Source organism: Triticum urartu, chromosome 3A, assembly GCF_056163025.1.
Source record: "Triticum urartu cultivar PI428250 chromosome 3A, HENAU_Tu73, whole genome shotgun sequence".
Lineage (NCBI taxonomy): Eukaryota > Viridiplantae > Streptophyta > Magnoliopsida > Poales > Poaceae > Triticum > Triticum urartu.
Window position 1 is genome coordinate 393,809 of NC_141875.1, and position 11,165 is coordinate 404,973.

The following is an 11,165-nucleotide window of genomic DNA, read 5'->3' on the forward strand; positions in this document are numbered from 1 at the left end:
CATCAGAGCCACCAGCAACGAGGGGCCATGGCGGGCAGCAGGGAGGCCGGCACCGGCGAGGTGCCGGACACAGCTGCCCAGGGACTCGGCGGGGAGGCGACGCCACGGGCGCACATGGAGACGCGGGGACGGAGCCGCGGACGCAGTCGTGTCAGAAGAAACCAGGGCGAGGTGATTGTCCATGAGCGCGTAATCCAGGAGGCAACCGGGCACGGCGGCGCGATCGTCTACCCCATGCTGACGCCGACCAACTACATCGAGTGGGCCCGGATCATGCAGATCAACCTGCGCGCACAGGGCCTATGGGAGGCCATGCTCGGCGAGGGCATGGTCACCGATCGGGAGGACATGGCGGCGCTCGCCGCGCTCATCCGTGTCGTGCCTCCTGAGATGCATGGCGTCCTCGCCGTCAAGAACTCCGCGTACGAAGCCTGGGAGGCCGTGCGTACGATGCGGCTAGGAGCGACCCGTGTTAGGGAGGCGACGACCCAACGCCTCCACAGCGACTTCGAGCAGATCACGTTCAGGGATGGCGAAACCTTGGACGCCTTCGCCATGCGCATCACCGGTCTTCCCAACAACCTCCGATCGCTGGGCGACAACGTGGAGGAGGTCCGCGTAGTCCGGGAGATTCTGCGCATGGTGCCGGCGCGTTATGCGCAGATCGCCTGCGCCATTGAGACGCTCCTTCACCTGTCGACTCTGACGGTAGAGGAACGTTACGCCAGCGACACGAAGAACCAGAGCGGCCAGCTTCTGTTCACGGAGCAAGAGTTGGAGGTGCGCAGGAACCAGCGCGAACTCGGGCAAGGCTCTGGCTCGAGTGGTGGCGGAAGCAGCAACGGCGGGCAACAACAAGGCAAGGCGCCCGGCAACAGCGGGCAGCGGCGCGACCGTGACATGACAAAGGTGAAGTGCTATAATTGCAATAAACCAGGGCACTGTTGGAAATATGCCCTAGAGGCAATAATAAATTAGTTATTATTATATTTCCTATTTCATGATAATAGTTTATTATCCATGCTAGAATTGTATTGATGGGAAACTCAGATACATGTGTGGATACATAGACAACACCATGTCCCTAGTAAGCCTCTAGTTAACTAGCTCATTGATCAATAGATGGTTACGGTTTCCTGACCATGGACATTGGATGTCGTTGATAACGGGATCACATCATTAGGAGAATGATGTGATGGACAAGACCCAATCCTAAGCCTAGCACAAGATCATGTAGTTCGTATGCTAAAGCTTTTCTAATGTCAAGTATCATTTCCTTAGACCATGAGATTGTGCAACTCCCGGATACCGTAGGAGTGCTTTGGGTGTGCCAAACGTCACAAGTAACTGGGTGGCTATAAAGGTACACTACAGGTATCTCTGAAAGTTTCTGTTGGGTTGGCACGAACCGAGACTGGGATTTGTCACTCCGTGTAAACGGAGAGGTATCTCTGGGCCCACTCGGTAGGACATCATCATAATGTGCACAATGTGATCAAGGAGTTGATCACGGGATGATGTGTTACGGAACGAGCAAAGAGACTTGCCGGTAACGAGATTGAACAAGGTATCGGGATACCGACGATCGAATCTCGGGCAAGTATCGTACCGCTAGACAAAGGGAATTTTATACGGGATTGATTAAGTCCTTGACATCGTGGTTCATTCGATGAGATCATCGTGGAACATGTGGGAGCCAACATGGGTATCCAGATCCCGCTGTTGGTTATTGATCAGAGAGTTATCTCGGTCATGTCTGCATGGTTCCCGAACCCGTAGGGTCTACACACTTAAGGTTCGATGACGCTAGGGTTATAGGGAATAGATATACGTGGTTACCGAATGTTGTTCGGAGTCCCGGATGAGATCCCGGACGTCACGAGGAGTTCCGGAATGGTCCGGAGGTAAAGATTAATATATAGGAAGTATGGTTTTGGCCACCGGAAGTGTTCCGGGCATCACCGGTAGTGTACCGGGACCACCGGAGGGGTCCGGGGGTCCACCAGGTGGGGCCACCAGCCCCGGAGGCCTACATGGGCCAATAGTGGGAAGGGACCAGCCCCTAAGTGGGCTGGGGCGCCTCCCCACCAAGGCCCATGCGCCTAAGGGGAAGACGGGGGGAAAACCCTAAGGGCAGATGGGCCTTAGGGCCCATGCCTGGTGCGCCTCCCTCTCCCCTCCACCTGGCCGCCACCCAGATGGGATCTGGGGGCTGCCGCCACCCCTAGGGAGGGAACCCTAGGTGGGGGCGCAGCCCCTTCCCTTCCCCTATATATACTTGAGTTTGGGCTGCCCAAGACACACAAGTTCCTCTCCTTCTTGGTGCAGCCCTACCCCTCTCCCTCCTCGCCTCTTGCGGTGCTTAGCGAAGCCCTGCTGGAGTACCACGCTCCTCCACCACCACCACGCCATTGTGCTGCTGCTCGATGGAGTCTTCCTCAACCTCTCCCTCTCTCCTTGCTGGATCAAGGCATGGGAGACGTCACCGGGCTGTACGTGTGTTGAACGCGGAGGTGCCGTCCGTTCGGCACTAGGATCTCCGGTGATTTGGATCACGACGAGTACGACTCCTTCAACCCCGTTCTCTTGAACGCTTCCGCTTAGCGATCTACAAGGGTATGTAGATGCACTCTCCTTCCCCTCATTGCTGGTTACTCCATAGATAGATCTTGGTGACACGTAGGAAAATTTTGAATTTCTGCTACGTTTCCCCAACAGGCACTTCTCCAGGGACTGCAAGGAGCCACGCCGTGAATGGCAAGGACAAGGACAGGGCGCGCCGGGCCAGCCGCCGGCGGCCCAGCCCCAGCAAAGGGCCAATCCGGCCCGGATCGACGACGACGAGGCTGGCCTTCTGCTGGCGCAGTCTTGTACTCTCCACGAGCGGGAGCCCGCGCTCCTGATGGCCACGGTTCCCCTGTCCAGCGCCCACAAGGAGGAGGAGGGCGCCGCCATGGCGCACGGGCCTGCCATCGGCGCGCCCACCCACGTTGAGCTGGTCGAGGACCAGGTGCACCTGTCCAAGGAGGGACGTGGCGACAACATCTGGTTCCTCGATACAGGAGCCAGCAACCACATGACTGGCATGAGGGGAGTCTTCGCCGAGCTCAACACAGGCGTCACGGGCACGGTCAAGTTCGGGGACAGTTCGTTGGTGGACATCCAGGGGTGCGGCACGATTCTCTTCGCCTGCCGCATTGGTGAGCACCGTGCTCTGACTAATGTTTACTACATCCCTCGGCTACGCAACAACATTGTCAGTCTCGGGCAGCTCGACGAAACGGACTGTCAGACCCTCATCGAGCATGGCGTCCTCTGCCTGCGTGACCAGCAGCGACAGCTCCTCGTCAAGGTGGAGCACACCAGGAACCGACTGTACGTGGTCACGCTTGCTGTCACGCAGCCGGTGTGCCTCGCCGCGCACGCGGGTGAGGTGGCCTGGACATGGCATGAGCGCTATGGGCACATGAACTTCGACGCACTCCGGAAGCTCGCACGCCACGGCATGGTGCGCGGACTCCCAACGATCGAGCACGCACAGAAGCTCTGCGAGAGCTGCCTGGCGGGCAAGCAGAGGCGGGCGCCGTTCCCGCAGGCTGCCAGGCGCCGCGCGGAGGGGCTCCTGGACCTCGTGCACGGTGACCTCTGCGGTCCGATCGCTCCGGCCACTGCGAGAGGGAGGCGGTACTTCCTCCTCCTCGTCGATGATCTGAGCCGCCACTTGTGGATGAGGCTGCTCACTACAAAGGACGAGGCGGCCGCGGAGATAAGGCGTTTCAAGGCCGGCGTCGAGGTTGACACCGGCCACAAGCTTCGCCTTCTTCGCACGGCTCGCGGTGGGGAGTTCACTGCCGCCACGTTCGCCACCTACTGCGCCGATGAGGGGGTGGGTCGCCAGCTAACGGCGCCCTATTCCCCACAACAGAACGGCGTCGTGGAACGACGCAACCAAACCATCGTCGCGGCTGCGAGGTGCCCTATGAAGGCGAAGGGGGTGTCGGCGAGATTCTGGGGGGAGGCGGTGGCGACCGCCGTCTATCTCCTCAACCAATCACCTACGAAGAGCGTGGACGGCAAGACCCCCTACGAGGTATGGCATGGGCATAAACCTAATGTGGATCACCTGCGCGTGTTCGGCTGTGTGGCGCATGTTAAGGTGGTGAAGCCGCACACCGCCAAGCTCGACGACCGGAGCACTCCCATGGTGTTCCTGGGATATGAGCCTGGAACGGCGGGGTATCGAGTCTACGACCCAGTCCGTAATCGTGTACATGTGTCTTGCGACGTCGTCTTCGACGAGGCCGCACGATGGGACTGGGAGAGAAATGCAGCAACTCCGGTGGCCGTGGAGTTCACCGTTGACTCCTACTCCTACGCGGTGACACGGCCGCCGGCACCGTCTTCACCAAGCACAAGCGCCCCAACCGCGGCGAACGTGCGCGGCGAAAGCGCTGCCCCTGGGACGACCGCGCCAGGGCAAGCGAAACCGCCGCCATCGAGCCCAGGGCCCGCCTCGGAGCAGGGAGAGGCCACTGGAACCTCCCACGCCAACGACGACGAGGCTCCACGTCCGCGGCATCCCATGACGACGCGTGCACGGGACGGAGTTGTACAGCCAAACCGGCAGTACGAGGACTACGTCATGCTCGCCCACGACGACGAGCTGTACCTTGGTGAGATCGACGAGCCCAAGCCGAGGGGGAGGGAACCTGGCGCCGCGCCATGGATGAGGAGATGGCCTCGATCGTCTCCAACAACACTTGGCGCTGTTGGAAATATGCCCTAGAGGCAATAAAAAAAGCATTATTATTATATTTCCTTGTTCATGATAATTGTCTTTATTCATGCTATAATTGTGTTATCCGGAAATCGTAATGCATGTGTGAATAATAGACACCAGCATGTCCCTAGTAAGCCTCTAGTTGACTAGCTCGTTGATCCACAGATAGTCATGGTTTCCTGACTATGGACATTGGATGTCATTGATAACGAGATCACATCATTAGGAGAATGATGTGATGGACAAGACCCAATCCTAAACATAGCACAAGATCCTATAGTTCGTTTGCTAGAGTTTTCCAATGTCAAGTATCTTTTCCTTAGACCATGAGATCGTGTAACTCCCGGATACCGTAGGAGTGCTTTGGGTGTACCAAACGTCACAACGTAACTGGGTGACTATAAAGGTATACTACGGGTATCTCCGAAAGTGTCTGTTGGGTTGACACGGATCAAGACTGGGATTTGTCACTCCGTATGACGGAGAGGTATCACTGGGCCCACTCGGTAATGCATCATCATAATGAGCTCAAAGTGACCAAGTGTCTGGTCACGGGATCATGCATTACGGTACGAGTAAAGTGACTTGCCGGTAACGAGATTGAACGAGGTATTGGGATACCGACGATCGAATCTCGGGCAAGTAACATAACGATTGACAAAGGGAATTGTATACAGGGTTGTTTGAATCCTCGACATCGTGGTTCATCCGATGAGATCATCGAGGAGCATGTGGGAGCCAACATGGGTATCCAGATCCCGATGTTGGTTATTGACCGGAGAGTCGTCTCGGTCATGTCTACATGTCTCCCGAACCCATAGGGTCTACACACTTAAGGTTCGGTGACGCTAGGGTTGTAGGGATATGTATATGCAGTAACCCGAATGTTGTTCGGAGTCCCGGATGAGATCTCGGACGTCACGAGGAGTTCCGGAATGGTCCGGAGGTAAAGAATTATATATAGGAAGTGCTATTTGGGGCATCGGGACAAGTTTCGGGGTCACCGGTATTGTACCGGGACCACCGGAAGGGTCCCGGGGATCCACCGGGTGGGGCGACCTGCCCCGGGGGGGCACATGGGCTGTAGGGGGTGCGCCTTGGCCTATATGGGCCAAGGGCACCAGTCCCAAGAGGCCCATGCGCCTAGGGTTCAAGGAAGGGAAGAGTCCCAAAGGGGGAAGGCACCTCCTAGGTGCCTTGGGGAGGAGGGATTCCTCCCTTGGCCGCACCCCCCTAGGAGATTGGATCTCCTAGGGCCGGCGCCCCCCCTGGACTCCCTATATATAGTGGGGGAAGGAGGGCCTCTCATAACACATCTTTGGTGCCTCCCTCTCCCTCTCCAACACATCCTCCTCCTCCATAGAGCTTGGCGAAGCCCTGCCGGAGTACTGCAGCTCCATAACCACCACGCCGTCGTGCTGCTGCTGGAGCCATCTTCCTCAACCTCTCCTTCCCCTTGCTGGATCAAGAAGAAGGAGACGTTACGCTGACCATACGTGTGTTGAACGCGGAGGTGCTGTCCGTTCGGCGCTAGGATCTCCGGTGATTTGGATCACGTCGAGTACACCTTCCTCATCCCCGTTCTTTGAACGCTTCCGCACGTGATCTACAAAGGTATGTAGATGCAATCCAATCACTCGTTGCTAGATGAACTCCTAGATGGATCTTGGTGAAACCGTAGGAAATTTTTTGTTTTCTGCAACGTTAACCAACAGTGGCATCATGAGCTAGGTCTATGCGTAGTTCTCTTGCACGAGTAGAACACAATTTGTTGTGGGTGTTGATATTGTCAACTTTCTTGCCGCTACTAGTCTTATCTTGCTTCAACGGTATTGTGGGATGAAGGGGCCCGGACCAACCTTACACGTACGCTTACGTGAGACCGGTTCCACCGACTAACATGCACAAGTTGCATAAGGTGGCTGGCGGGTGTTTGTCTCTCCCACTTTAGTTGGAGCGGATTCGATGAAAAGGGTCCTTATGAAGGGTAAATAGAAGTTGACAAATCACGTTGTGGCTTTCACGTAGGTAAGAAAACGTTCTTGCTAGAACCCTATTTAAGCCACGTAAAAACTTGCAACAACAATTAGAGGACGTCTAACTTGTTTTTGCAGCAAGTGCTTTGTGATATGATATGGCGAAAGTTGTGATGAATGATGAATGATCTATATGTGATGTATGAGATGTTCATGCTATTGTAATAGGAATCACGACTTGCATGTCGATGAGTGTGTCAACCGGCAGGAGCCATAGGAGTTGTCTTTATTTTTTGTATGACCTGCGTGTCATTGAGAAACGCCATGTAAATTACTTTACTTTATTGCTAAACGCGTTAGCCATAGTAGTAGAAGTAATAGTTGGCGAGCAACTTCATGGAGACACAATGATGGATATCATGATGATGGAGATCATGGTGTCATGCCGGTGACAAGATGATCATGGAGCCCCAAGATGGAGATCAAAGGAGCTATGTGATATTGGCCATATCATGTCACTATTATTATTTGACTGCATGTGATGTTTATCATGTTTTTGCATCTTGTTTGCTTAGAACGACGGTAGTAAATAAGATGATCCCTCATAATAATTTCAAGAAAGTGTTCCCCCTAACTGTGCACCGTTGCGACAGTTCGTTGTTTCGAAGCACCACGTGATGATCGGGTGTGATAGATTCCAACGTTCACATACAACGGGTGTAAGACAGATTTACACATGCAAACACTTAGGTTGACTTGACGAGCCTAGCATGTACAGACATGGCCTCGAAACACAGAAGACCGAAAGGTCGAGCATGAGTCGTATAGAAGATACGATCAACATGAAGATGTTCACCGACGTTGGCTAGTCCGTCTCACGTGATGATCGGACACGGCCTAGTTAACTCGGATCATGTTATACTTAGATTACAGGAGGGATGTTTATCTAAGTGGGAGTTCATTGAATAATTTGATTAGATGAACTTAATTATCATGAACTTAGTCTAAAATTTTACAATATGTCTTGTAGATCAAATGGCCAACGTAGTCCTCAACTTCAACGCGTTCCTAGAGAAAACCAAGCTGAAAGACGATGGCAGCAACTACACGGACTGGGTCCGGAACCTGAGGATCATCCTCATAGCTGCCAAGAAAGATTATGTCCTACAAGCACCGCTAGGTGACGCACCTGTTCTCCCTGCAGAACAAGACGTTATGAACGCTTGGCAGGCACGTACCGATGACTACTCCCTCGTTCAGTGCGGCATGCTTTACAGCTTAGAGCCGGGGCTCCAAAAACGTTTTGAGAGACACGAAGCATATGAGATGTTCGAAGAGCTGAAAATGGTTTTCCAAGCTCATGCCCGGGTCGAGAGATATCAAGTCTCCGACAAGTTCTTCAACTGTAAGATGGAGGAAAACAGTTCTGTCAGTGAGCACATACTCACTATGTCTAGGTTGCATAACCGCTTGACTCAGCTGGGAGTTAATCTCCCGGATGACGCGGTCATTGACAGAATCCTTCAGTCGATTCCACCGAGCTACAAGAGCTTTGTGATGAACTTCAATATGCAGGGGATGGAAAAGACCATTCCTGAAGTATTTGCAATGCTGGAATCAGCAGAGGTAGAAGTCAAAAAGGAACATCAAGTGTTTATGGTGAATAAAACCACTAAGTTCAAGAAAGGCAAGGGTAAGAAAACCTTCAAGAAAGACGGCAAGGGAGTTGCCGCGCCCGGCAAGCAAGCTGCCGGGAAGAAGCCAAAGAATGGACCCAAGCCCGAGACTGAGTGCTTTTATTGCAAGGAAAGTGGTCACTGGAAGCGGAACTGCCCCAAATACTTAGCGGACAAGAAGGCTGGCAAAACAAAAGGTATATGTGATATACATGTAATTGATGTGTATCTTACCAGTACTCGTAGTAGCTCCTGGGTATTTGATACCGGTGCAGTTGCTCACATTTGTAACTCAAAGAAGGAGCTGCGGAATAAGCGGAGACTGGCGAAGGACGAGGTGACGATGCGCGTCGGGAATGGTTCCAAGGTCGATGTGATCGCCGTCGGCACGCTACCTCTACATTTACCTACGGGATTAGTTTTGAACCTCAATAATTGTTATTTAGTGCCAAGTTTGAGCATGAACATTGTATCAGGATCTCATTTAATACGAGATGGCTACTCATTTAAATCCGAGAATAATGGTTGTTCTATTTATATGAGAGATATGTTTTATGGTCATGCTACGATGGTGAATGGTTTATTCTTAATGAATCTTGAGCGTAATGCTACACATATTCATAGTGTGAATACCAAAAGATGTAAGATTGATAATGATAGTCCCACATACTTATGGCACTGCCGCCTTGGTCACATAGGTGTCAAACGCATGAAGCTCCATACTGATGGACTTTTAGAGTCTCTTGATTATGAATCATTTGACACGTGCGAACCATGCCTCATGGGTAAAATGACCAAGACTCCGTTCTTAGGAACACTGGAGCGAGCAACCAACTTATTGGAAATCATACATACTGATGTGTGTGGTCCAATGAGTGTTGAGGCTCGCGGTAGCTATCGTTATGTTCTCACCCTCACTGATGACTTGAGTAGATATGGGTATGTCTACTTAATGAAACACAAGTCTGAGACCTTTGAAAAGTTCAAAGAATTTCAGAGTGAGGTTGAGAATCAACGTGACAGGAAAATCAAGTTCCTGCGATCAGATCGTGGAGGAGAATACTTGAGTCATGAGTTTGGCACACACTTAAGAAAATGTGGAATAGTTTCACAGCTCACGCCGCCTGGAACACCTCAGCGTAATGGTGTGTCAGAACGTCGTAATCGCACTCTATTAGATATGGTGCGATCTATGATGTCTCTTACCGATTTACCGCTATCTTTTTGGGGGTATGCTTTAGAGACTGCCGCATTCACTTTAAATAGGGCTCCGTCGAAATCCGTTGAGATGACACCGTATGAATTATGGTTTGGGAAGAAACCTAAGCTGTCGTTTCTAAAAGTTTGGGGATGCGATGCTTATGTCAAGAAACTTCAACCTGAAAAGCTCGAACCCAAATCGGAAAAATGCTTCTTCATAGGATACCCTAAAGAAACTATTGGGTATACCTTCTATCTCAGATCCGAAGGCAAGATCTTTGTTGCCAAGAATGGGTCCTCTCTAGAGAAAGAGTTTCTCTCGAAAGAAGTAAGTGGGAGGAAAGTAGAACTTGATGAAGTATTACCTCTTGAACCGGAAAATGGCGCAACTCAAGAAAATGTTCCTGAGGTGCCTGCACCGACTAGAGAGGAAGTTAATGATGATGATCAAGATACTTCTGATCAAGCTCCTACTGAAATTCGAAGGTCCACAAGGACACGTTCCGCACCAGAGTGGTACGGCAACCCTGTCTTGGAAATCATGTTGTTAGACAACGGTGAACCTTCGAACTATGAAGAAGCGATGGCGGGCCCGGATTCCGACAAATGGCTAGAAGCCATGAAATCCGAGATAGGATCCATGTATGAAAACGAAGTATGGACTTTGACTGACTTGCCTGTTGAGCGGCGAGCCATAGAAAATAAATGGATCTTTAAGAAGAAGACAGACGCGGATGGTAATGTGACCATCTATAAAGCTCGTCTTGTCCCTAAGGGTTATCGACAAGTTCAAGGGGTTGACTACGATGAGACTTTCTCACCAGTAGCGAAGTTGAAGTCCATCCGAATCATGTTAGCGATTGCCGCATTCCATGATTATGAAATATGGCAAATGGACGTCAAAACGGCATTCCTTAATGGTTTCCTTAAGGAAGAATTGTATATGATGCAGCCGGAAGGTTTTGTCGATCCTAAGAATGCTGACAAGGTGTGCAAGCTCCAACGCTCGATTTATGGGCTGGTGCAAGCATCTCGGAGTTGGAACATTCGCTTTGATGAGATGATCAAAGCGTTTGGGTTTACGCAGACTTATGGAGAAGTCTGTGTTTACAAGAAAGTGAGTGGGAGCTCTGTAGCATTTCTCATATTATATGTAGATGACATACTTTTGATGGGAAATGATATAGAACTCTTGGACAGCATAAAGGCCTACTTGAATAAGAGTTTTTCAATGAAGGACCTTGGAGAAGCTGCTTATATATTAGGCATCAAGATCTACAGAGATAGATCAAGATGCCTCATAGGTCTTTCACAAAGCACATACCTTGATAAGATATTGAAGAAGTTCAATATGGATCAGTCTAAGAAGGGGTTCTTGCCTGTGTTGCAAGGTGTGAAATTGAGCTCAGCTCAATGTCCGACCACGGCAGAAGATATAGAAGAGATGAGTGTCATCCCCTATGCCTCAGCCATAGGTTCTATTATGTATGCCATGCTGTGTACCAGACCTAATGTAAACCTTGCCGTAAGTTT

General features: G+C 51.5%; 1 protein-coding gene across 1 annotated transcript; it reads left to right on the forward strand.

The window, feature by feature from the left end:
• Nucleotides 1–27: 27 nt before the first annotated feature.
• LOC147977504 (uncharacterized) lies at nt 28–4,786 on the forward strand. The gene is made up of 2 exons (XM_087545776.1): nt 28–914; nt 2,719–4,786. The coding sequence occupies exons 1-2, from the start codon at nt 28–30 to the stop codon at nt 4,784–4,786; spliced, it is 2,955 nt and encodes a 984-aa protein (XP_087401902.1).
• Nucleotides 4,787–11,165: the final 6,379 nt, after the last annotated feature.